Source organism: Lynx canadensis, chromosome A1 (assembly GCF_007474595.2).
Source record: "Lynx canadensis isolate LIC74 chromosome A1, mLynCan4.pri.v2, whole genome shotgun sequence".
Classification (NCBI taxonomy): Eukaryota; Metazoa; Chordata; class Mammalia; order Carnivora; family Felidae; genus Lynx; species Lynx canadensis.
The window spans coordinates 139485499-139513382 of record NC_044303.2 but is presented as its reverse complement, the minus strand read 5'-3'; the positions used below and the strand labels follow the sequence as shown (position 1 = coordinate 139513382).

General features: G+C 37.0%; 2 protein-coding genes and 1 pseudogene across 2 annotated transcripts in view; 1 reads left to right on the top strand and 2 right to left on the bottom strand.

Moving 5' to 3' along the window:
• Positions 1-16314, top strand: part of FAM169A (family with sequence similarity 169 member A) — a 70242-nt gene extending 53928 nt beyond the window's left edge. The window contains exons 7-13 of the mRNA XM_030323045.2: positions 1733-1861; positions 2414-2526; positions 5573-5612; positions 6406-6556; positions 10439-10595; positions 14440-14643; positions 15766-16314. Of these exons, the coding sequence (XP_030178905.1) occupies positions 1733-1861; positions 2414-2526; positions 5573-5612; positions 6406-6556; positions 10439-10595; positions 14440-14643; positions 15766-16314 (1343 nt within the window). The remainder of the gene's footprint in view (positions 1-1732; positions 1862-2413; positions 2527-5572; positions 5613-6405; positions 6557-10438; positions 10596-14439; positions 14644-15765) is intronic.
• Positions 8071-10085, bottom strand: LOC115519226 (annotated as a pseudogene).
• A 4377-nt stretch (positions 16315-20691) lies between the features above and the next one.
• NSA2 (NSA2 ribosome biogenesis factor) lies at positions 20692-27857 on the bottom strand. Its single transcript, XM_030323091.1, has 6 exons — positions 27734-27857; positions 26098-26285; positions 25855-26005; positions 24156-24335; positions 21811-22003; positions 20692-20932 (listed from the first exon to the last, which is right to left on the bottom strand). Exons 1-6 carry the CDS (start codon positions 27734-27736, stop codon positions 20865-20867), a joined length of 783 nt encoding a protein of 260 aa, XP_030178951.1. The 5' UTR covers positions 27737-27857; the 3' UTR covers positions 20692-20864.
• Positions 27858-27884: the final 27 nt, after the last annotated feature.

The following is a 27884-nucleotide window of genomic DNA, read 5'->3' as shown; positions in this document are numbered from 1 at the left end:
TTAATACCTATTGTTTTGAAGCTGTTCCAAAAAATAGAAATGGAAAGGAAAACTTCCAAACTCATTCTATGAGGCCAGCATTCTCATAATTCCAAAACCAAAGCCCCCACTAAAAAGGAGAATTACAGACCAATTTCCCTGATGAAAATGCATGCAAAAATTCTCAACAAGATACTAGCAGATCAAATTCAACAATACATTAAAAGAATGATTCACCACAATCCAGTGGAATTTATTCTTGGGCTGCAGGGCTGGTTCAATATCTGCACATCAACCAATGTGATATATCACATTAATGAAAAAAACTGATAAGTACCAGATGATCCTCTCCATAGATTCAGAAAAAGCATTTGACAAATTATAGCATCCTTTTTTGATAAAAGCCATCAAAGTAGGGACAGAAGGAACATACCTCGAGATCATAAAGGCCATAGACAAAAGACCCACAGCTAATATCCTCAATAGGGAAAAACTGGAGAACTTTCCCTCTAAGGCCAGGAACACAACAGGGATGTCCACTCTCACCATTGTTTTTCAGCATAGTGTTGGAAATCCTAGCCTTAGCAATCAGACAACAAAAAGAAATAAAAGGCATCCAGATCAGCAAGGAAGAAGTCAAAACTTTCACTCTTCTAGATGACATGATACTCTATATGGAGAACATGAAAGACCCCATCAAAAGACTGCTAGAACTGATAGATGAATTCAACAAAGTTGCAGGATATAAAATCAATGTACAGAAATTGGTTGCATTTCTATACACCAATAATGAAAGCAGCAGAAAGAGAAATCAAGGAATCCATCCCAGTTACAATTGCACGAAAAACCATGAGGTACCTAGGAATGAACCTAACCAAAGAGGTACAAGATCTTTATGCTGAAAGCTATAGAAAGCTCATGAAAGAAATAGAAGAAAAGAAATGGAAAAACATTCCATACTCATGGATTTGGAAGAACAAATATTGTTAAAGTGTCTATACCACCCAAAGCAATCTACACATTCAATGCAATTCCTATGAAAATAACGCCAGCATTCTTCACAGAGCTAGAACAAACCATTCTAAAACCAGAAAAGACCCAAACAGCGAAAGTAATGTTGAAAAACAAAACCAAAGCTGGAGGCATCATAATTCTGGACTTCAAGATGTATTACAAAGCTGCCGTCATCAAGACAGTATGGTACTGCCACAAAAACAGGCACACAGATCAATGGAACAGAATCGAGAACCCAGAAATGGACTCACAGACCTATGACCAACTAATCTTTGATGAAGCAGGAAGGAATATCCCAGTGGGAAAAAAGAGTTTCTTTAGCAAGAGTTTCTTTAGCAACTTTCCCAGTTGGGAAAACTGGACAGCGACATACAGAAGAATGAACTTGAACCACTCTCTCACAGCATACACAAAAATAAACTCAAAATGAATGAAAGACCTAAATGTAAGACAGGAAGCCATCAAAATACTATTGGAGAAAGCAGGCAAAAACCTCTTTGATCTTGGCTGTAGCAACTTCTTACTAGAAACGCATCTTTTTTTTTTTTTTTTTAGAAACCTATCTTTTATCAGGATTTTTATTTTTTGATCATGTTAAAGTTTTCGTAAATGAGACTGCTGTGTGATTTTCTTGAGTTGCCTTAGCATTTTTAAGTGAGTGTAGCAGCTTTCTCTTCTTTCTGTTTTCCAAAACAATTGATATCAGGGATTTCTAGAAAATTCTAAATGTATTTTTCAGCTTGCAAGCAGTACTTTGAAAAGTATCCAGGAGATCATGAACTCCTCTGGGAAGTTGAAGGTGTTGGACACTGGTACCAGCGAATACCAGTCACCAGAGCATTACAGAGAGAAACGCTTAAAATTACTGGTAAGAATTATAGGTTTTCAGTTTGAACACATGTCCAGCTTTAAAAAGTGCCTATTGATGGTTGTGTCTTACAGTCCAGAGTTATGGTATATTGTAATGCGACCTCTCTAGTAACAGACCCTCTTTTCTAAAGTTTGAATTTTTGTTATGTATTAACATTTGGGTTACTAATAATAAGAGGACCTAGAATAATAGCCCATAAGAATCTAACATTCTGGCAGGTATTGGTACGTAAGAAGTAAACCCAGATATCAGCATAGAATAGGCATCAAGGGATCAAAGGGTAATTCCCAATCTCATAGTCCTCCTAATAGTCACTTTCCTCATAGTCACTTTCCTCATAGTCACTAAATACAGGTGACTAATACTTTTTGTGATTTCAAGGTTTCATTGTAAGTTACTGATGAAGGAGATGTTCCACACCTAGATTTTCAACACCCTCTGTTCAGGATGCTCTTCAGGGCTCTTGTGAAAATCAGTACAAACAGTGAGTGCTACAGTTAAAACCAAATACTGATTGGGTTACAATTTTTAAAATTCTTCTATACACAGCAGTTTCTCAAAATGAAGCCAAAAGACCCATGTCTGGAGAATATGGTCTTGCATCTGTTCCAGAATATGAAGCAGAAACTGAAGACAATCAGTCTAGTGAGATGCAGCTAACTGTAGGTACACTGTATGTTTATTGTAGGAAATGATTTTTCTGTTTCTTTAAACTAGACACAGCTAATATTTGATTTTGTCAATGTTACAGTTCATTCACCAAACTTACGTAATTTTTACTGTGCTCGTTTTCTTGGTATTTCCTGTTAATTGGTTACTAAGGACTTAATTTTCCTTGAAGAATAATTTGGAATACACACACAATAATACAAAGTAAAATAAAAATTTGTAATTCCACTACCCTAGATACAGCAACTGTGAACACTTTTGTATTTGTATTTCATATATATTACAAAAGATGTATTTGTGTACATTTTTGTTTTCTGTTGTGCTGCTTCTGTTTTTCTCCATTAACATGGTATTGCAAGTATTTCCCATGGCATTACTGTTTAAAACATGATTATTCAGTAGCAGCATACTATTCTAGTATATGGAAATATTATTGTTTATTTCTTTAACGTATTATATACTTAAGTTTTTTACATACATGAGTGGCCCAGCAGTGAACACATTTATACATGTATCTTTTTGCCTATGTAATGCTTTCCTTGCAGGGATAAATTTTTAGAAGTGATACTAGTTGTAGGTCAAAGGTTATGAAGTTACTTTGGGAAGTTTGAGGCATGGATGGATTTTTAGAAGTGATATTAGTTGTAGGTTAAAAGTTGTGAAGTTATTGTGGGAAGTTTGAGGCTATATATGCTACGTCTTTGTGGAATGTAGTGCACTTTGCAAATACTAGGTAACCGTTTAGGGACAAGTGCTTTGGGGAATTATTTGTGCCCCGTATTCCTGCCTTAATTAGCATGAGTGTTGACCGAACATTTTTGAAACATTTTTTGTTGTTTATATACTTATTTTGAGATAGAGGGAGAGCGTGTGCTCAAGCGGGGAGGGACAGAGAGAGGGAGAGAATCCCAAACACGTTTCGTGTGGTCAGCGCGGGGCTCAGTCTCACAAACCATGAGACCACGACCTGAGCCGAGATCAAGAGTTGGATGCTTAACTGACTAAGCCACCTAGGTGCCCTGAAACATTTTTAAAGATAACATAAATAATATAATTACATATAAGGAGTTTTAATTTTTTCTACATTTGGAACTTCAAACTTCATGATAAGCCTGGGTTCGATTATATTGTGGTCCAGATTCCTCAGATATACTCAGATTTATGTACTGTTTTTCAGACATAAAACCAGTCAGTGAATGTAGAAAAAAAACTCCTATACAATGATTTACTTTAATAATAAGCCAAATACTTATAAATGTATGTATACATTTTATGTCTGTTTTTCAGACATAAAACCAGTCATTGAATGTAGAAAAAATCTCTTCCTATACAATGATTTACTTTAATAATAAGCCAAATACTTATAAATGGGTTGTGTAAATGAGAATATATATTAAACCATATCATAAGGTTGGCAGCATAAATGGGATTTTCTTTGGTTTTAGAAATTCTTACTCAGATTACATTAAGATTTTAATTAGTTCAAGGAAAATATTTCTCACATTAAACTATTTTTAATCTTGCTTTTTATCAGTAACCACATGGGAAAGTGGTCTTGTTTGTTTATTTGATCTACATTTTTTTAGCTTTATGGAGGTATAGTTGACAAAAATTGTCCACATTTTGACAGGTTGTACACTTGATGTTTTGATATACACTGTGAAGTGATCAATACATGATTTATTCTTTAGGTGGTGATGGTATTTCTACTTGGTTTTTCCTATTTTGGGACATAAAACATTACATGTATTTCTCTTACACTTTTTGTATCTTTTATTTATTGATCTTTATTTGTGTCTTTACCTTGTCTAGTTGAACTGCAGGTTTCTTGAAGACTGGATTTTTGTCTAGTCATCTGTCACAGTTTACCCTTGTTTGTGTCCTATCAATAGGCCTTAAAGTCTCTGTGCCTACTTTGTTGTAGGGTTTCAGCAAGTGTGTGATAAAAAATGAACAGTAGTTGGTCTAATAAAGTAGATGCTGTGGCAAGCACCGGATGTACAAAAATATGGTTCTTACAAGCATGGGAGGAAGTAGATGGTCTGTTATTGGAAACTGTTAAATAAGGAAATAAACTACAGGATTACAATTGCCTTAATAGAGCATATAGCAAATGATTGAAGGTACATAGCAGAGTATGACTGATTCTGCCCAAGGAGTGGAATAGGTAAAGTAGCAACCAAGCTGACTTGGAAAGGGTAGGTGGGAGTTTTGTGCCAAAGGTTAGAGCTTTCTAAAGGCGAGCATGTAAAGAGGAGAGGTGTGAAAGAAAATGGCCTATTTGGTATGTAAGAGGCATTCGGTTTCGAAGAGGTTGAGAGTTTGTATTCTAGGTAGTGATAAACCATTAAATTTTTTTTGTTTGTTTTTGTTTTTAAAGTAAGAGAGTGGGCACAATTTATGATTTGGAAGCTTTTCTTTCATTAGATTGGAGGGAGTTACAGAGCATGTGGTTAGAATGAAGGATACCAGAGATGAGGCTATTGGACTAGTTCTCATTCAAGATGATAAAGGCATGAACTAAAGCTTTGGTAATACAAAGGAGGGGACAGTTTTGAGAGATTCGTTAAGAGTCAGAATTGACAGGCTTTGTGGTTCGCTGAATGAGGGTTAGGAAGTCATTACGCCCTCAGGTTTTTGGCTAGAATGGCTGACTGAATTGTTATTGCCATTAACCAAGATAGAGAATAATGTTGGGAAAAGGTAAGAGTTCAGTTTGGGACAGGTTAATTCTGAAGTTGGTTGGACATACGTATTTTATGTATGTAAACTACATACGTAGTTGAGGACAGAACACTAGGAAACTCCTGTGTGTTGCATTGGAACGTACTAGATGGCTTAGTAAGTGCTCAGCCTCATAACCTGAGGCTATGACGTAGCCTTTTAATTTCTTAAGTAGGTATCCTTAATTGATGAATAGTACAAAAAGTACTACTTGAAAAATGTTTCAAAAGGTTTTCTTTGACACGGAGTGAAGTAGATTCATAGGGAGAAAAACTGATCTAAAAGTTTTGCCTTTAATCTGTATCTCTGTTTTAGATTGACTCTCTAAAAGATGCCTTTGCAAGTACTTCTGAAGGTAAGAAATTCAGCTGATTTACCAGTATGTGAGACACAAGAATTTAGGGGGAGGGGATGTCCCTTAGAGTAAATGAAGACTTACCTAAGATCTAGAGGTGAGGTTTGTTTTTTTTTGTTTTGTTTTGTTTTGTTTTTTATTGTCCAGTTAGCCAACATACTGTGTAGTCTTGGCTTTAGGAGTAGATTCCCATGATTCATCACTTACATACAATATCCAGTGATCATCCTAACAAGTGCCCTCCTCAATGCCTTTCACCCATTTCCCCCTCTCCTCCAATCCCCCCTTTAACCCTTAGTTTGTTCTCTGTATTTAAGAGTCACTTATGGTTTGCTTCCCTTTCTGTTTGTATCTTATTTTTCCTTCTCTTCCCCTATGGTCATCTGTTAAACTTAGAGCTGAGTTCTAATGCCACCACTACCACTGGTCTTGCTGTGTGAACAAAGCAAGCTATCACACCACCCTTTTCCTCATTTCCTTACCAGTAAAATAGGGAGAGTGATACCTACCTTATTTATTTCCCAAGATTATTGGGAGAGAATATAAATGAAATGCAAAATATATTGCACAGCCCAGAGCAATATAGAAATGTGAGGAATGAATAACGCAAAGTTACTTCATAATTTAGAAAAAGACATTGGCATTGTTTCTTAGCCTGATAGGAGAGAAAGAAATGTGTAATTGGGGGGGAATATATGTAAGCTAGCATAGTTCTTAAATTTCTGTGTAGTGTAACAGGTAATCCTTTCAAGACATAATGAATTAACTGTAGTTTTGCTGGTTTTTTTCTCAGGTCATGATAAAACACCGGTTTCCACTCGTACTCGAAGTAGTCATCTAAAGCGGCCAAAGATTGGAAAACGATTTCAGGATTCTGAATTTAGTAGTTCGCAAGGGGAAGATGAAAAGACTCCCCAGACTTCACCTACAGCTTCAATAAACAAGTACTGTTTATTTTACTCTCATTATTTGGTTATTCTTATTTTCATGTAATTAGTATTTAGTATTTAAGGTGGAGTCTATTATTACCTTGTTTGCGTACACATAACCTTGGTGTAAGAGTCTGTATTTGAATTCTTCTAAGGATTACTGATTACAGTTACCAGTGGTGTCACTTTGACATGTTACAGTGAGAAGTTGATAGTAAGAGAGTAAAATAAGCCACACATAACGTGTGAAAATCCAAGAGAATTTTCTAGTGATTATATTATCCCAAATGAGTCGTTATCACCAGCTCTGCCAGTAGCTGTAGTTTTTTGTTTGTTTTGTTTTGTTTTGTGTTGTTTTGTTTTTAAAGTAGGCTCCACAGCCAGTGTGGAGCCCAACATGGGGTTTGAACTCAAGATGATGAGATCAAGAGTAGGAAGCTTAACCAGCTGAGCCACCAGGTGCCCCAATAGCTGTAGTTTTTAGTAATGCTGAGGTTTAGTTTTTTAAAAACCTTAAGTGTTATTTTATAACTGATTTATTTTACTGGGTTATTGGATGTAACACAAGTTAGCGATAACCATAAGTGGTTAAGTTCAGTCAACCCCTTTAGGAACTTAATAGCCAGCTGAATCAACAGAACCCTCGGGTTAAAACTTTATCCTTTATCTTCCTTGGAATCCTAAAGAAAGCAAGATTTCAAATTTTTAGTAAAACTAGATTTTTGTCTTACTAGTTCTACCTGCTGTTTCTGAGTTAACCATTCATAATTTTGCCTTTTCATCTGTGAAATTATTTTCCTTGAGTAGAAAATTCTGTACCTCTGCTGATTTCATTATGTAAATAATTTTAAATTGGAATAGTTGAGTAATTATGTAAATGGTTTATTTTTGTGCAAAATTTATGTTCAAGGCATATATAACTAAATATTTCAGGCTAGTAATTTGTGAAAAGGTAAGAGGTTAGATAAATTACAGTTTTCTTAGCAGTATTTTGATGTAATACTTTTTTTAGAAGGGAACATAGCCGTGCATTTTAAATTGAACATCCCAGAATTATTGTGGAATTTTGCTTTTCTTTTTTTTTTAACGTGCTAGTCAATTTTACTGATTTTGAAGATACTGCAGTTTTTATATACTTCAGTGATTTTTCAACATTTTGCAGCTGTTTGGCTTTGCAGCACAGCAGTTCATACACTATTCTGTACAGAATTACCAGCAAGACTGATGTATTAATAGAAGGCACCATCATGCTTATTACATTACCAGAGAACAAAAACACAGTAAAGACCGTTTTCACTGTACACAGTTTAAAGAGAGGAGAAAGGGGACGAGTAATGTGTTGGGCAGCCAGCCATCCCTATACTGAAAAGGGGTAGGTGGAAAAATCTTAGATATGGAGCTACTGAATCTGGTCTGGTGTTCAAGACGATAGCATTTAAAGTTCTTCTTTTTGTTATTTGGTTCATAACTATATTCCTTCTGGAATGTACTTGTAGTCTTGCTAAGGTTTATGTGTACACACGCTGGTCACAGCAAACAGATAAAATGCCCTCATCACTTCACAGACTATTCTCTCCTGGAAAGAGAGAGGAAAGATTTTTTTCCCCCTGTTGCCTCCTGTTGCAGATGTCTGTGTTAATGAAGTCAGAGTGAGCATCAGTGCCTTTTGATGAGTGCGTAACAAGTTTCTGTTCGGTTGTATTTTTGGGGGGAGCCAAGAAAAAAGACAAGATTCTCCAGTTGCACAAATTGCATTGTTTGTGTTTCCAACATTAATAGGCAGAAACAGTAACACTTAAAATGTGCAGCACAGGATTTTTTTTGACTCAGAGGACCTGAATTCAGTTGGGCATGTCCTGTTCATTTTGTTGTAGATAGTTTAAGATACGGTCATTTCTCAGCCCTTAATTCTCCAAGTCTAGATTTATAAATTAACAGTGTGAATCCTATTATGGAATTGGGGAAATAATGTCCACCTCAATTTAACTGATAGAGGATGCTTTTCACATCAAAAAATGATCAAAAAGGCCGTCACATTCCAAAGCCAAAGAAAAAGAAAAATTAACAAGAATGCAAACATGATGCATAACGTACCACTGCTAAGATTGGCAACGGGAGCTTCCGTGACGTTGTCCTGTGAAGCAGCTTTCCATTTGCCTGGTTTCTCCTCCAGAGCCTAGTTTCTGTGCCATGCCACCTCTTGGAGGAGGTCCTCTTCCAACTTGGTCATGCATCATTCCACCACCCACTACTCCATGTGGACCACCAGGACCTCGATCATTGCACCTAATATCCCTGCGATCGTAACTGCCACCTCTGGTTTCTTGCTCTTGCAGCTCTTGTTTTTTTTCTCTTCCACATTTAAACGTACTTCCCCTCAAAACATAATTGGTTTTGCAATTACGATTCTCTGAACTGGTTCAGAGTCATCAAAACCCACAAAGTTTGGAAGCTTTCTCCCAAAACCCTTGGTATTGATGCGCAGTTCCACAGCGTTTACAAAACTCATGAAGAACTTTAAGTTCATTTTCATCAATATCATGTGGGAGGTTATCAACAAAAATTTGATGACTGCGTGGATAGCAAATTATTCTACAGTTGTCAGATTCACTCTGTTCAGCATCTCTTCTGCCTGGTCTTGGTCCTCTAGGAGGGAGACCAGGGTTGTACCTCTAGCGTCGTTGTTCATGCACGCAATGTGGCTGAGACTGAACTTCTGGTTTAGCTTCAACTCGTGGCTTTGATGGTTCCTGTGGCAGAGACACAGGTTCAGCAAGGAGGAGGAGAAGTAGACTTCTCCTCTAATTCTTCTAAGTTCTTCTCTTGCACTTGTGGCTTTAGTTCTTCAGTCTTTGTTTGAGATTCTGGCTCAAGTTCATGAGAGGACTCTTCCAAAGGCTCCTCTCTGCCATTAGCCACGGGCTGAGCTTCATAGTAACCGCTATCAGCATTTTCTTGCACAGGTTCTGGGGATGGTTGCCTTTCTTCTTGTTTCTCTTTTTACCTCATCTCCTGATCCTTCATTGAGTTCTGATTCAGAATCACCAAGTAGTTCATCTGTATAACGAAACACATCATTGTGAATATAAACTTACTTGGAACAGATCCTTCAGGAGCTGGATCTAAGGTCTGTATAAACTTCCTCTCTGGCTGTCCTCTGTTAGATAGCCAACCCGTGACCTGGACGGCTACTGGATCTCAAGGTTGCATGAGCATCCACGTGATGAATTTTAGTGTGATACTCACTGAAGTTCAGAGATAATACTTTGTGTTGTATATCATTTTGGCCATAAGCAGCCTCCTGGGGTTTCCTCTAGCATGTACTCCAGCATGAACATAGGAAGAATTCCTTCCGTAAAACCTGCGTAAATATTTTGGAGCTTTATGCTGCAAAGTATAATACTATCTCACAAACTCCCACCGTATGAGCAGCAGACTGGGCTTCTCCATAACCATTTCTTGGCTGCACCATGTCAAATGCTCCAACCAACAGCGGCGGCAGGTGCGACGTGTGGAGGTCGACAGGAGAGTCGCCGAGGACCAGCTGCAGTGGATACTACTCACTAGCTGCCTCCTCTCTCCTACAGACCTGAAGCCTCAGAAGCCAGAGAGCCGCAAGCTCGTTTCCCTTACAACTACTTCTTCCTGGGCCAAATTTTGTTTTTCATAAATGGGTAGAGAGTAAGAGAAGGATTTAGCTTACATGCTTGAGGAGATGGTGACGTTACCACTCAAACCGGAGAACAAGGTAGGAAAGAAGAGGAGACTGCCTTTGGACCAGAAGTTGTTGACTGAACAACACTTAGTTGATTCTTTAAAGTGTTACTTGATTAACAGACTCCTGAAAGTTTATATTCATCCTTAATAAAACAAGTAAGAATGTTTTTTCTTTTCTAGATTGGAGTCTACTGTACGTACATCAGAGAGCTCAGAAGAATTCCTGGAAGAAGAACCCGAACAAAGTGTGATTGAATTTGAGGACGAAAGTAGTGATAAGGATGCTCGGCCTGCACCAGAAACCCAGGCACGTCTGGAAAAGCAAGATGGTGAAAAGGTATGAGATCCTGCTTATCAAATAAAGTGAACGAAAGTAAACTAAATTTTAACTTTCTTAATCATATGTCGTTAGAAAAATATGATGATACATTTTATTTTTTTTTTTTTAATTTTTTTTTTTTTTCAACGTTTATTTATTTTTGGGACAGAGAGAGACAGAGCATGAACGGGGGAGGGGCAGAGAGAGGGAGACACAGAATCGGAAGCAGGCTCCAGGCTCTGAGCCATCAGCCCAGAGCCTGACGCGGGGCTCGAACTCACGGACCGCGAGATCGTGACCTGGCTGAAGTCGGACGCTTAACCGACTGCGCCACCCAGGCGCCCCATGATGATACATTTTAGAGTGGGAGTAGAATTGTATTTAATGCTAAAAAGCATCTACCTATACTAACCAAGGTCCAGTACTAGAGTTGGGAAGAGGATAAAGTTACAAATATCATTTTGTATTTCAAAGTGAATTTTTAAAAGTTTGACTTACAACAAAGATAAAATAGAGGATGCTTAGGTAATAAGATCTCTCAGTATTTTTAAAATACAAAATTTGAGAAATTAAACGTATTTAAGAAGTGACACAAATCATAGGACTGTAAGGTCTACCTTGTAGAACCAGTTACAGTGCCTTAAGGTCCACAGCCCTCAGTTGTACCTGTATTTTGGCTAGAAGGATAAGATTCATCATCAAAACCAAAAATTATAGATAGATATATACATATATATATGTGTATATGTGTATATATATGTGTATATATGTGTGTATATATTTATACATATATATACATACACATACATATATATGTATATATATTTATACATATATATACATACATATACATACATATGTGTATATATTTATATATTTTGACTATAATTTATTACATATTCCTGGAAAAATAACTTCATTTTTTTAAACATGAGAAAACTTTATCTGGCCTGATTTCTATAGCTCCTCAAGTATTTATCCTTATCTTTTTGATTTTTCCCTTTCTTCCTGTTCTTGTTTTTTTCTTTCTTTTTTTTTTTTTTTTAAGTTTTATTTATTTTGAGAGAGACAGAGACTGTGCGAGTGGGTAGGAAGAGAGAGAGAGGGAGACAGCATCCCAAGCAGACTCTCCGCTGTCTGCACAGAGCCTGACGTGAGACCCAAACCCCCAAAACCATGAGATCATGAACTGAGCCGAAACCAAAAGTCAGACACTTAACCCACTGAGACACCCAGGCACCCCCTTTTCTTTTTCTTCAGTATTTTCAACCTTTGGTTCTCTAGAGATTCCTTATTTCTTCTTTCATACATGCTTAAGTTTCTTTACAAATCTTTTACCTGTTTGCCAAGTCTAGCCAGCACCTAAATAAGTGAAACTGCATTACCATTTTTATTTTATTTTATTTTAATTTTAAAATACTTATTTTTGAGAGAAATATAGTGTGAGCAGGGGAGAGGCAGAGAGAGAGGGAGACACAGAATCTGAAGCAGGCTCCAGGCTCTGAGCTTGTCAGCACAGAGCCCGATGCGGGGCTCCAACTTACCAGCCTTGAGATCATGACCTGAGCCGAAGTTGGACACTCAACCAACTTAGCCACCCAGGCGCCCCACCAATTTTATTTTCTTAACTTACTCCACTTTAGCTCCTGCCTCCTCTATTTCATGAAACTATATTTTTATTTTTTATTAAAAAAAAAAGTTTATTTGAGAGAGATTGATTGGGGGAGGGATAGAGAGGAGGAGATAGTGAATACCAAGCAGGCTCTGTGCGGGGCTTGGAGCACAATGCAAAGCCCAGTGCGGGGCTTGAACCCACGAACTGTAAGATCATGACCTGAACTGAAATTGGTTGCTTAACCAACTGAGCCACCCAGGCGCCCCAGTGAAACTGTGTTTTTAAATGACATTTTCTTCTTGTTTTGTAGGACATTTGGACAGTAAAGTGTGTGTTTAAAAAGGGGATTTGTGCACATCCAGACGTTTATGAGAATATATATTTGTGGTCTTGTTCTCTTTTAAAAACTTACGATTAGGGGCGCCTGGGTGGCTCACTTGGTTGAGCTTCCAACTCTCGATTTCAGCTCAGGTCATATAATCCCAGGATGGTGGAATCAAGCTCCATGTTGGGCTCTGTGCTGAGCATGGAGCTTGCTTGGGATTCTCTCTCTCTCGCTCTCTGCCCCTCCCCCCACTCGTGATTGCTCTCTCTCTCTTTCTCTTAAAAAAAAAAAATATCCTTAAGATTATACTGTACGTACTTCATGTAACCAGTTTCATTTGTCCAGCAACACACTGAGCACATAGTCTTGTAGGTCACCAGTGACGCTTAGTGACTTTCCGTACCTAGATCGATTACTGTGACTTCTTCAATATTCCCTAGTCCCGTGTAATGTAGGCCTTATAACACTACTGTATTTTGGTTTCTAGGTTTTTCCTATCTCTGAAGTTTTGTTTTGCTTTATTACTTAGCTATTCTGCTTCCTTTTTTCCCCTTTATTTGTGGACATCCTGGAAGATTCAGTTCTTGACTTTCTGCTCTTTGGTTCATGTTCTCTCCTTTGAAAATGCATCCAATCCAGTGGTTGAACTCTCATCTCTGTGGGGATGACTAGTAACTCTAGACTTTGAATATTCAGACTGTAATGCTTCAATATTGCTTGTCTCCTGAATATTTTTATGTAGACAGATGTCTTTTATCTTCTTAAATTCAACATAATCTTTATCCTTTCTTATTATTTCTGTATTGGGCTTTTTTTCCTGTAATTTTTTTTTTTTAATCTTCCATTCTGTTCCCAAACCGAAAACTTGAGGGACAGATTTCTCTCTTCTGCTGCTTCTCACTTTTAGTTACCAACATTCTGGTTTTTTTAAGCGTTTGCTATGTTTTTCTCATTTTTTTCTTTCAACATTTTTTCCTATCTTAGTTGATCATTTTATGAACTTTATTGTAAATACCTTCTGTGTGCAGTCTATTTTCCATATATTGTCTGGGCAGATAAATTTTTCTAAGTCCTGATTTCAGTATCCCTATGATTGTAGGGATCCTACATAATTCAGACGGATCTATTTCTGAACACTTGAGTGCATCAGTTTTCTAAGTTTTAAAATGATAATCAAATGACCTCTATTAGAATCTCACTAAGATTCATTAGAACTACTAAACATTACATAGAAATATTTTGTGTTGATAAACATTGGAAGAATTTCATAATTGGAGGGCTTGTGTCATCAGCTCACTGATATTTCCGTATTTAATGTGATGTAAGGAGCAGGATTGTTCAAAAAGTGAGCCAGAGTTGACTGGAAAGTTGACTGGAAAATGAACTCAGATCGAGGGCTATTTTCTTCCAGCAAGAAGCTGTGTCCAAACTGAGCTTCCTCCAAGACTGGCAGTGCTTTCTCCCCTTGGAAGGGTAAACCGTAACTTCCCACAGGCCCCAAAGATGTCAAGTGCTGACCAAGTGTTGTGTAAAGAGCTGGCATCAGCTCTAGTCTCTGGTGCCTTTTTACTGAAAAGGTGCCCGTCAGGCTGGCCCTATAAAAAGGAAGAACAAGAAGGGAACAGGGTTTCTTCACTGCATCTCAGACCTGCGCTGTGTCTGCAGAGCATCCTGGTCTGTCTGCTGTCTCCATGAGAACAGGGGGAGTTTGGGTTACTTGTGCCTTGTTTTACCGACCCTGCCTGAGAAGTTTGTCTTTTCCTCAGACTAATTCCTTAACTCATGTCCTATAATGTGGTAAAACTTTATGTTGAGTCCTGGTGCATGACAGGTGGAGACTGGGAACGGACTCTCCTTGCATGACAAATAATAAGTTACCTTAAAATTGTATCCTGACTTACTTTTTTCCCCCATTCATGTAGGAATCTGAATTAGAGCCTCTGAATGGTGAGATAATGGATGATACTCTGAAGGCCTCACTTACAACTGAAGAGGAGGACTCCGCTAGTGAAGTTTTAGATGAAGAAACAAAATTGCAGTCTTTTAATTCCAGTGAAGACTCTGCAACTCTTGTTCCAGTGGTGGCAGAATCTTCAAAACCTCCTGAGACTGTTGCACAGGATAAGGTAAGAGGGAGATAATTTCTTACAGTCCACCTGTTCCAGTGTTGGTGACGTGGAAGGGGCATTGCAGTGGATATATTTTCCTCCACTTAATATATATATAGTCCTTCAGGAAAATTAATTATATATTATCACACTACATTAGGTATTTTAAAATAATGCAATCCGTAACGTTCCATAAATTCTAATCTTTGTAACCTTACTCATACATATGTGACTTACGTTAACAAAATGAGTTTTTTTATTTTATATTTTACTTACTTTAAGTATATTTATTTTGAGAGAGAGAGAATGAGCAGAGTAGGGGCAGAGGGAGAGGGAGAAAGAATCCCAAGCAGGCTCTGTGCTGCCACAGCAATCCCGACATGGGGCTCATTCTCAGGAACTGAACCGTGAGATCGTGACCGGAGCCGAAATCAAGAGTCGGACACTTAACCAACTGAGGCACCCAGGTGCCCTGAAATGAGTTTTGTATTGTAGATTTAGAGAAATGCTTAGAAAAACGGATAAAACATAGTTTACCAAATACTCGGACACCTGTTGCTTACATAGTCTATGACCATAGTCTATGACCATTTTAACACGTTTTAATTGGGGAGAGAGATTTGATGAGTGGGGAAAACCTGATGGAATATTTTAAAAGGAGTTTTGTTTTTACTTTTGAATATTCCAATTTAAGGCTGAACAACTATTGTATGGCATTATTTTATTAGTGTTTCACTAAATAAATGAATAAAATTTCCACTGCCCTTCCCTTTCATCTAGTGAAGTCATAGTCAAACTTAGTGGGATGGCCCAGTGTCACACTCCAGAGGACTCTTGCTTGTGGCTCAAGTAAGAGCAAGACACCAAGAAGTTTTAGTTCATTGATGGTTTTAAAGAAACTTCATAGGAAGTTTAAAATGTCCAAAGTACTTTTATTATGTCTTTAAAGGAGGAGTCAAATGATCACATCAGTTTTGAAAAAATTGACTTGTGTTCAGAGTATGCACACCTGATTAATGAAAGTGACTGAGTACTGAATTCTTTAAAATGCAGTTCATTGTCACTGAATATTAGTGTCTGAGAATAATTTATGTAAGAACTGTACTGCAAAGGTTTGTTCACCAGGTGTTTTATTTTTAGACCTCACATATAACTGACTCAGAAATGTTGCTAGACGAAGGCCCATCTGATGAAAAAGGGCACACTGAAGAGAAACTACCACTAGTTTCCAGAAAGAAAGCCCATTTTGGGAGTTCAGACAATGTTGGTACTGTCCCAAATGAAGAACGATCTGACAGTGGTTTTCCAAACTCTGTGATAGCTGAATTTTCTGAGGAGTCCATCTCTGAAAATTTATCGCCCAATACTACTTCTTCATTGGAAGACCAAGGTGAGGAGGGGGTACCTGAGCCCCAAGAAACATCTACAGCTCTTCCCCAGAGTTCTTTGATAGAGGTTGAACTTGAAGATGTGCCATTTGCACAGAACGCGGGACAGAAGAACCAGTCAGAGGAACAGTCTGAAGCATCTTCGGAGCAACTGGATCAGTTTACACAGTCAGCAGAGAAAACTGTGGATAGCAGCTCAGAGGAGATAGAAGTGGAGGTGCCTGTGGTCGACAGGCGGAATTTAAGAAGGAAGGCCAAAGGGCATAAAGGACCTGCTAAGAAGAAAGCGAAGCTGACATGAGTCAAGAAGAAATGCAGATGCTAGAACCCTCTTCTTTGTAACATAATTGTTGTTTTTAAAATATGGTAATAAATGGCATGGGGCACAGGGCAAAAATTCTAAAATTTTACTTTGAACTTATTTATGATGCCAGTTTTCCCTCCCCCTTAGGACCTAGGATTCACCATTCTTTTTAATTTTTCAGGCTGTTTGGTGTAAGTACAATTTTTTATTTTTATTAACCATGTTTCGATTTGGGGAAACCAGATCATACTATATTTTCTTTAACAATTGGGACACCTGACCGTTAGTATTTCAGAAAATATAAATTAAACTGAAAGTAGTAGGCTTTCCATTACTTGTAAGGATCACAGAAATCTTTTATACTATGGATTTTAATAGTAAACTTGGTGAAGGTTCCAGAAGTTTTATCTTAAAAAATCAAAACTAATCATTTTTTTAAATGTAGGCATGTCAAAACAAAAATGTCAGTACGTGAAAATATACTTCAACTAAATGACAGCACAAATACAGAAGTTTATGGTGAAGGGTTTATGAAGGTGGTATTTTGGCCTCCTGATTCGTAGCTGTGTAGATGCTGTTTCCTCCTTTGACTTGTGTCTGAGGAAAGGTACAAAATCTGTTTCCAATTCCATCTTTACAACATCTTATACTAACAATACTGCTAGGGACTTAACTTCGGCATGTCGGCACTCATGATTATATACGTTTCATTTGAAGCTGGGGACTATACTTTTGTCCTCATCCAATTAACATGTATACTTCAGAAGTGTGAGAACCCTTCCTAAGGCTTCTCCTTGATTCTGCCACTGCCTTTACTCTAGAGCTGTATATTCTCCCCAGCTTTTGTCCACTTCCGTAACTCAAGAGAGTGATTCCTACCAAAAGATCTGCCTGCCTGTCTGCCAGCTTATATCCTTGGCATCCACACCTGGGTAGATTTGGACCATGCCCCCACCACCTTCGATCCAGATGACAAGAATAAATCTGCCTAGGGAGCTACAGTTAAGAGCTTATATCAAATTGGAGGCTTTGGGTGTTGCTCTGGTCTTGCTCACTCTTAATTTGTTCTTGACAGGTTACAAGCTAGCCTGTATATATACATTGTTACTGTAGCAAAGGCTTTTGCCTAGGAAAATTAAAAAAAAAAATTCTCATTAAGTATTAGGTGTGCTCAGATTTGCGCTTCTTGTGGAGAATGCTTTGAGACCATTTAGATTGTTTTTAAAACAGAATTGGTCTTTACATGGAAAAAAACAAAACGTTAAGTCTTTCTGCCGTTATCTGAGGTGCTAAGGATCGACGTTGAATGCTTTATCCTAGTCTATGGTCAGGTGAGGTCATTAAATTTTATTTTGAGATACTGATATTTTAGATCTAATAAGCTGAGTTAAATGTTTAAGCGGGTAAAATGACAGTAAATTTTGAATGCTCGTATCCCCTACATTTTCCTTTGTTACTGGTCAGAGGCAAGCCAGATGACTTTACTCCAGATGAAAAATTAAAGCACTTTGGCCATTTGTTTTCTGAACAAATGCTGATTAGTCGAAAAAATAAGTATGGCTGGTACTAGTACTAGTGTATCTATCATGTTGATGCCGTTTTATAGATTTTGTGAGAAACTTTACTACCACAATTAGGGAAATAAAGATAGGAAGATTTAGTAAATTCTTAACCTTTCCATTTTTAATTTCTTACAATAGATTTAAAAACCTAACACTTAGATATTTTACTTTTTTACTTGGACTATTCATTATTCTCGGGTATAGTTTAAGAAATTTGAGCTGACAACTCTTGATAGGTGAATATATAGTTGCTGAGTTCACAAAATAATCAGTTATTCGTGTATAAGTGGGGACTAACAGTATACACTCACCTTGTTAAACTTGTTTGGTTTATTCTTAAACAGTAAGAGCATTTTCAGCAATTGCAGAACTTTTTGCTTAGCATACCAGAAAACTTTTGATACATATTATCTCTGACAGAGAATGTTATTTTGGGGTTTGTAGATGGTAGAGAAAGTGAGGTCACGTAGAAAAACCTTACTGTCATGGTTAGTAACATGTTCGTGTCCAGTAAATGAGTTCTGTACTCAGTGAGTATAGAATTGATAAGAAAATTTGTCCTCAATAAGGAATCTGAATAAAACGAATCAGATACCTAGTTTTTGCCAAGGCATTGGAAAAACTTCAGAATTAGAGAGGACTGAAATCTGATTTCAGCCAGCCAGTCTAGTTGTTGAGTGTCTAGTCACATTCTATAGTCCTTTGTGGACTCCTTTTTTCTGTTTAGAAGTTTTATTTCTGGAAAAGACTTCACTTCAGTTTGTGTAAATACGTATATATTTCCTTATGTAATATAAAACATATATATTAGCAAAATTTTAGTTCTGCTTTCAAGTTTAAATTCTCCAGTTGCTAGACATCACAGAAATATATTTAAGAATTTATTATAAAGCTCCTCTACAACTTTTAAAGGTGAGAGGATCTATTATGATTTTTTATAAAATCAAATAGCATGACAGAATGTCAGTCTTCTACTTAAAATGTCTATATTCACGGTGTTTCCATTCACTGCAGAATGAACATGGTAAGGTAACAATTACTGGTGATCAATGGTTCGCTTTTAGCTGACCACCAGAACACTACCTAAAATTGTTTCAGTGACTTCAGAAAATTATCTTGAAGGTTTATGATTACATCAAACTGAGTCTTGACGTAGTATCTGAATACCTGCTATTAAGTACTGCTTTACCGTTAGGGATTACCTTCTAAGGTTTGGTCACACCAGCAAACTGATACAGATCTTAATGTAAATAAAGAATTTATACTAACATTACCCATCTGTGTAATAGCATTTTAGAAATTTCTGCCTTGTATGTCCACTAGTGGCTAATCTGATGTTAGGGTGTTAGCCAGTCTTTCATGAGTGTTATTAGTTACAAATGTTAGGCTTCTGTTGGTATATTTAATATCAAGCTTTCTTTGTACATGATAGTTAATTTGCTTATTTTGGGTTCTAAAAGATAAGTGGACCTTAGTTCTGTAGTATTGTGCTTACCTTTAACCTTTTTTTCCCCCCACCTTCCAAAACATAGTCATTCACACATTCCCCATTTCTATTAGTGGCAAAAATCAGTCGTTAAAATCTTAATTGTTAAGAAAAGTTCAGCTTCTGTCATCCTAAAGTAATTGTATCATACTGGATAGTCATTCCCAAGGAAATAGGCTTTCTTTTCCTAAGTGTGTATGTGTTCTAAAACTTCTATGTTTACAGTATTTAGAAAAGATGTTACGTTATTTAGAAGAGCAAGTCTTACTGAGGTACTCATGTTTGTTTTCTTGGTAGTTTTTTTTTGTTTTGTTTTTTAAGTTTTAATAGTAGTATGTTTTGTGATCGTTTCCTGGCCTGTGTTTTGATAATTGAATTTGTTTAGACATAAAATAATTTTGTTAAAGGCACAATTAATCACATTGGTTGTACTTTCAAGACAGACTTTAAAAATAAACAATTTAAAACCATTAACGTGATTATAGATTAATGTGATATTACACCTTAAAAGCTCAGAGCTACCAACATTCACATCACAAGAGCACTTTGACTAAGTTACAAAACCTGAAACATGATCTTTTTCATATTATTCACGTTAACTGCAAACAAATTGCTCATAAAGAGCATCAGTGCAGTGTTTTTAAAACTTTTACCTGGAATTACTTACATTTTTAACCCTGTTAAATATATGAAAGTATAAACATTTTATTGTATTTTTTTCCATATATTTTGAGTAGAAAATACAGTTCCTAGTAGATGGAAGTATACATGACTGAGAGGAAGAAAAAATGTGTAAAATACAAAACTAGAGGTGAAAAGATTTTTCTGAACTCTATTTACTGTAGTGTGTCTTCTCTCCTGTACTTTAAATACCTTATAAACAAAGGTTACCAGGGGTTAACCCTACCTTTCTTAGGATTAATGAAGAAAAAAGACTTCAGGTAAGGTCTCAGAAATGACAGTTTCCTAGCATAGGCTCTAGTTTTAAGTGTGCACGAACCTTTATGATAAAAGGTGTTTTCAACTATACTAATTTTTCCAGTAACAAAAAATCTGCATTGCTGAGTATCCACTTCTTAAAGCAGATACAGACTAAGATACTTCTACAATTGCTTTTTAAAATCTTTTTTAAATGTATTTTTAAGTCTTTTGAGAGAGAGAGAGGGAGAGGGGCAGAGACAGAAAAGACATAGGATCCCAAGCAGGCTCTGCACTGTCAGCACAGAGTGCTGAGTAAGCTACCCAGCTCCCCTATAATTGCTTTTTAAAACATTATTCAGATTTATGAACGCCTAAATGCTCAACAGACTAAAAAATAAAGACCACTTTGTAAATAAGCCTATTTTAATGTTTCTTACAATAGAATAAATAGTTCTCTTGAAGGCTGCAGATATGTAAGGCTGTTGGGCAGTATTTGGAGAACCACCACAGAAACGGTGTCTTCTTAACTGGTGAGTAGTCTTCAGTAATTGTCAAGAGTTACTTGTCTGAAAGTGCTGTCAAACCAGCAAGACTGCATTTATGCATCCATCGTTTTCAGGATTGTTGGTAACCTGGGCATATTTTCCTGAAGAAAACAACGCGGGAAAAAGGAGAGATTTAGCTAATAAAAATTAACTTTGCCCAAAATATTTCTAATGGACACTTTTAAGAAAGAAAAAAATAAACGATAGTAGGATCAATGAGATTTTACAAAATCGCTCAAAATCAAACAAGTTCTGGAGGCAATTTTTACATACTATCGTTACACTTTTACAAATAGTGGTCAGCTCCATTCTGTTAGTACGTTGTATTAACAAGCCCTTGTGGATTTACCTGAGCATTGTTGCTTTTCCACACACTTTTCTTACTAGAAAATGCAGTAAGTTTTCATTAAGTTTCAAGTTAATCTAGCAACCTATTTTAAAACTGATGTCTGCCAATATGAAATAGGAGCTAATGACTCATATAAAGACTCAATCAAGAAGTCAGAGTGTACTCTTCCAATTTTGAAGAACATTAAAGCTTACCTGGACACTAAAGGCAGAAAACCAAGAAAACGAGGCATGGCGTCTTTCTGTTTTTTAATTATTATTGAAATAGTGTGGCTATGTGTTTGATGTAGGTCTCCCTTCCCCCATTCCTGGGGGAATTCTAATTCCTTCCAATATGTTACTTATAATTGTAACTTTCCATCTGCTTCTTTCATAGTTTCTCTTAAAACAGCCCTAAATCTAAAAATCCAATTCACTTTATAAACTGATATCAATAATCCAAACTAAAAAGAATCACATTCATAACTCTTGTGTCTACAGAAGGATTTTTCGTAAGTTTACGTCTGATTTACATCATTTTTACTTATCCAGCAATTCTGCATTAAAATTTGCTTACATACTTCCTACCAACTTAAAAATTTCAATTTTAGGGTTATAATAGCAGCAGCCCCATATTCAAAACTTTACTTACCCCAAATAACCTTGCCTCCTTGTGTCACAAGGCCCAACTCACTCACGTTCACTTCAATGACAGTACCTTTGGTAATAACACCCAAAGATGTATATAGTGGGGATGAGGGATTCTTTTTTACACCAAGTATTGGCAGGCAAAAGGTGGCTTTCAATTCAGGATGTGTTACATGGGCCTTCTTGAAACGTAAGCCCTAATAAGTCAAACACAAAAACGTTATGAGTCTAAAATGTTAACGATGAGCAATCATCTGCCTTTCCATTGGTCTTCCCCAACAAAAATCCTCATGGATTGACCAATGGCAAATCTTAAGGCATCAAATTAAATATTTATAAATTCTACAGACTACAAACCTGATAAATACATGGGGGAAAAACTCCAAACACATACTCCTGGAGTTGTTACCATGGAGCTTTACCTAGCATCATCCTCAGATTTTCCTCTGTAGTTACGTACATTTACTGAGAACTTGCTATATGCCAGGCACTGGGCTGAAGTGTACAAATAGCTCATTTAAGCATTATAACCTTACAACTCCCGTTTTTTTTTTTTTTTTTTTTTTTTATAACATAAGGATTGACATGTGAAATGACTTGTTCCCCAGGTGAAATGGCATGTCTCTATACCTTAGCTATTTTACATGATGAAAAAGGTGGGGTGGACTGTCAGCTTTTCATTGATGGTAATACTGGTCAAAGACTGGAGAAAGCCCAGACATCTTTTACAGAGACCACAGTCACTTAGATATGGCCTCTTGGGGTGTAGCACTTCAGAAGCCACAACACTCTGCAGTCTCTTAAATTTGATTTTTCCACGTATGGGGTAAGGGTACATCAAGTACTTAGTAATGGACTCTTTAATGAAGCTTGTAATAAACTTACACAGTTGGGAATGCCCTTTGACTAATGCACAATAAGAGACTTATCTGTCAAGCTACAGAAAGCCCTAGAACAACATGACCAGTATATTCTCTCCCTACAGAACTGATAAAGTTACCAAACTATATTTAAGAGATTATGAATATGAAATCAAAGTAAGAGGCATCCATGATACAATCCAGGGACGGGTCAAGGTTTTCTGTAAAGGGATAGTGAACATTTTAGGTTTTGCAGGCCATATGGTCTCTCCTGCAACTACTCAAAAGTCTGCAGGAAAACACAGCCATAGACATTATGTAAATGAAAGGGCACAGCTGTGTTTCGACAGAAATTTACAGAAACAGACTGTTTGACAACATTTTAATCCATTAAAAATTATTCAGGTTGAGAAACGGGAACACTTCCAACCTTCCTCTGATTGTTTTTCTAAGCAGGTTAGATATCCAGTGGGGAGAGTAATTCAGTCTGTTTAAAGGGATTTTGCAAAAATACACAGCTGACCCACAAAAACAGGTTTGAATTGCACAAGTCCACTTACATGAAGACTTTTTTTTGATATTTATTTTTCCTTAATGATATTAACTTTTTTTTTTTTCTTTAAGTAGCCTTCATGCCTAGCGCAGAGTACAATGTGGGGCTTGAACTCAACCCTGAGATCAAGACCTGAGCTGTGATCAAGAGTCAGATGCATAATTGACTCAACCACCCAAGTGCCCCTTTTCTTCTGGTGCCCCTTTTTCTTTAGCTTTAAGAATACAGTATATGATACACTTAACATACAAAATATGTGTTAATCGACAGTTGATGCCATTAGTAAGGTTTCCAGCAACAGTCTATTAGTTTAGTTTTTGAGGAGTCAAAAGTTATATGTGGATTTTCAGCTGTGCAGGTGGTGGGCAACCCTAACCCAAGTTGTTCAAGGGTCAACCATATGTTCAATTACATCTTGGGAAAGGGGACCAGACTGGTTTTGACCATTGGTGTCAAAGGAAATTAAAGTCCCACTCTTACATTAAATTCTTTTTCCAATGATTACATACTGTTTTCAAAAGCATTAATTGCCCTAATAAATAGGATTTGCTTCTTGAAAAAAACTGTCCCTACTGAAGTTTTTGAACTGTTCTTAAATATAACAAGTGTCAGGTATATAGATTACTTGCTGAGTGAGTAAAATGACTTCATGTGGAAAATGAAGATTCTAATATGCCATCTATTTAAAAATCAGGATCCACTGACACTGTAATGAAAACTACTTTTCATCTCTTGTTTCTTATGAAGACAAGATTCTTGACAGTACAGGAAAATTCCTAAGCCATCCCTGTCAATAACTTAAAATAACAAAAACAGCCTAAAAAATGTCTTTCAATCTCTTTTCATATCAATTTCAGGAATTTCAGGAAATTCTACTTTACCCAATTTAACACAGCAACCAATATTTAATCCATCCCACTCTTGCAAGGGACTTACCATTGGCCTAATGAATCTTTCATATTTAGGTGGTTTTCGAGTAAAGCCATCTCCAACAAAGCAGACTTTTGTAACCATCCTCTTCCATGCTTTCTTCTTTCTCTTTCCTGTTCGAATAACTTTTAATACTTCTGTTTCTCCCTGGGCACGAACTTTGGGCAAAGGGACTTCCCATTTTCCCTAAAAACAGACCATCATTTAAATTTGTTAGTAAATGGCAATGACAATGAAAAATCAAATTTTTTTCCTAAACCAACAAGATTTTGGCTCATCTGTTTCTAGAGGTCTGTACTGTCCCCTCACAAGCCCCAAATTAATTGGAATTAATGAAGTTTCATATTATGAACACATTAAATAAAATGGTTTGCTTAAGCTAAAAATCTTAATGGCTTGTTATGGATGAAAAATGCCACCTGTAATAAGTCAGTGACTTCTTGAAACTATATGTGCTGACTACCAAATAGTTCATATGTAAAATTAGAAGACTGTTTCCACCTCTTAATATATCTATTTTTACCTCAAGTGAACTGTTAGATTTTATTACTAGTAAGACAAAATCATCACCACATACTTTGAACCTCCCTAGAATGCAAATTGTTTGAAAAAAGTGAAAGGCAGTATAAAGAATCTGACTTTGGAGCATCTGGGTGGCTCAGTCAATTAAATGTCCAACTCTTGGTTTTGGCTTAGGTCATGATCTCACAGTTTATGAGATCCAGCCCCATGTCAGGCTCTGTGCTGACACTGAGGAGGCTGCTTGGGATTCTCTGTCTCTGCCCCTCCCCTGCTCTCTCTCAAAATAAATAAACACTGGAAAATAAGTATTTAATAACTTTTAAAAAAATACTAAAAATTTTTTTTGACTTATTACTAACACATAGGTTCTAGAAGCAGTTCTACCATTTCATAGATCTGTGAGCATGAATGATTTACAACCTCCTGGACTTCAGTCTTTTTATTTGTAAAATGAGGAGAGGTTAAGTAGATAACCTCTAAAGTTTGTTTTGGTGCTCAAGTTATACCATTCTAAATGCAGATTCTTACACACCAAAAAAACAGTGTGGTTTTTAAAATCAAATTTGGAGACTGAAAATTCTTTAAATATAGATACCACATATTCTGTTGCTACCTAGATTTCTGTCAATTTATCCACAGGTGTTTAAAAACAGTACCTATATCTTTTCCTGTTTTTAGCAGAATTTAACCTAATTTGACACAAGCGCAATTCAGTAATGTTTTTAAAAATCCTGAATTTTTATTTAAGTCAAATCAATTAGAGGGTTTTTCACTATTCTACTTCTGAACAAATTTTAGCACAGTAGGGCAGCAAAAAACCAGCAGTCGTATCTTTCTCTGCAAGAGCACAACACCAGGAGGTGTCAAATGTAGGAAGTTGTTAAAACTCTGAATTTGAGATGCACTGCTAACTTTTTAAGTACTTTTTTTTACACTAAAGATGTGTGGTATTCTAATACATTTTTAAAAAGCTGTTAAACACTAACATGTTCTGGTGATGAGAAAGTAAATATTTTATTAAAGAATACAAAATGAAATTTACAAAGACTTTGATACCTGAATAATGGGAATAGTAGCTGGATTTCATGTATCCAATTAAACTGAAGGAAAAAAACTAAGATTAAATTTAAGTAATTCTCTCCTGAACAAAAAAGAAATAAATGCTTCACTTTTCATTACTTACTGCTTTCTCTTTTCGTTTTTGTTTAATCATATTGGAAAGTACTTTAGCTCGGGACTGTCCCTCCCTGTCCAGTAGATATGCAGGTACTGCTCCTTGTGGAGTCTTTTCATCATTCTTTTGCTTGGTGTTTCTCTTTTCATGCATCTTGATACTATCAAGAAAGAAAAAGATTCAAGATTATCCGTTTTAAAACCTATTACTAAAAAGACATTAACTTGTTACAACAAAGAAATGATCACTTACGTCTTTTTCATTTGTATTTTCTCAGCATGGCGCTGTTTATGGTAGAGCTTAGCTTTCAGACCAATCATCTTTTTTGCCTTCTTTGAACGTTCATGAGCCTCTCGACCTTCCTTCTTTCTCTTTTTCTCATGGTAATCCAAACGATAGCCATAGCGCTTCCGGTGTAACTCAATATATTCGTTTTGTGGCTGTAACAATGCAAGAAACATTGATTTTAAAAATGACAGAATTATGTTAAAAAACTTTCTGAGCACCATATGAAGTATAGAAGGCCTTATGTCATCCAAATGTTCACTTGGTTAAGTAACTCTTGTGCTATTAAGCCTAGACAAGTGAGTTAAAAAATGTTTGATCCTGGATGATATCAGGCGTCAGGATTCACATCTGTAATAATCTCAGTGAAAGTTTCTGTTCATTGAAAGGAACTTCCAAAATCCACTGGCCCCACAAAAAGGATGACCTGATTCCAGGATCTCTCTCTCTTTTTTTTTTTCTTAACATCAGTAATCTGGTTTTTCAATATCGTCATCATTATCCTTTTTATTTAAAAAATTAGTAAGTCAGTTTTATTTACATACAATTTACATATAATGAAATGCGCCCTTTTAAGGTGCAGGTGTACAGTTTTAAGTTTTAACAAACTGTAACAGTTTTGTAACCAACACAATCAGAGAGCGTAAGAGTCTTTCCATTACCTCAGAAAACTTCCTTGTATATCTTTGAAAGCAATCCTTTTTTCCACCTCCAATCTGTATGTAGTATACTACTCTAGTTTTGCCTTTTGCAGAGCATAGAAACTTACATATTAACAATTTGTAGCCTTTTGCGTGTAGCTTTTCACTTAAGGCTTTTGAGATCCCCCACGTTGTTACATTCATCAGTACCTCAATCCTTGTTACTGCCTTGAGTCCCAGGTACGGATATACTGACCAGCTGATGGTATTTGGGTTGTTCCCAGTTTTTAGCAAATTAACACGCGCCCATAAGCCTTTTGTGTGGTCATATGCCAAACTGCTTTCAAAAGTGGTTGTACTCTTTTGCTGTCACCAGCAACGCCTCGGATCCCCTTTTGCTTTTTAAGGGCCAGTTTTATTTTACATGGCCACTTTTATTTTAAACATGTGGCCACAGTCCATTTGTATTTTAAGACTGCAAAAATAAAACAATGACGCAGTCAACTCCAGCACAGAGAATAATGCCGAGTGACAGTCAACCAGGTACTACGTATCAGGTGCGGTGTTTTCAACCGCTATCACATAAACGTTGCGGCAACCACCAGGAAGGTACGTGGGAATACCACTTTGCAGAGAAACACTAAAGATTCAGTAGAAAGAGGGCAGATGTGGCAGATCTGTGCTGTATGCCTGGCTCCGTTTCCTCAGCAATAAAACGAGGCGGCAGAGGGATGTCGCTAGGCTCTGGCACTGACGACACACAACACGTGGCGAAGCCGGCAATTTAACAGACTCTGTGTCCCCCAAACAAGTTTTTTTTCACTCAACCGAGCCCACCCTTCCCTTCAGCAGTACCTCCCTTCCGCCTACCACCCCTCACCCCAGAGCCCCCGCCCCAGGGCCCTCGCCCTCCACCAGCTCTGTAGCCCTACGACCCGAGCTCCCGAAACTACCCCCCTCACCATGGTGACAGCCGCAGAGCCGCCGGGTGCAGGTGCCGGGGCGCAAAGAAGCTCTCAATTTTCGGGTCTCACAGACCCGCGAGTTCACTCCACGCACCCCGACGGGAAAGAGTTCTAAAACGACCGACTGCGGAGAAAGCGCGACACATCA

Bases quoted from the DNA above. Each gene is read 5' to 3' on its own strand.
- NSA2 (XM_030323091.1), bottom strand. The intron at 22,004-24,155 runs GTAAGTCCCTTG...TTGACTTATTAG, and splicing joins AAAGATTCATTAGGCCAATG to GGCTTACGTTTCAAGAAGGC. The intron at 20,933-21,810 runs GTAAGTAAAGTT...TGTTTTCTTCAG, and splicing joins AGGAGGCAAGGTTATTTGGG to GAAAATATGCCCAGGTTACC.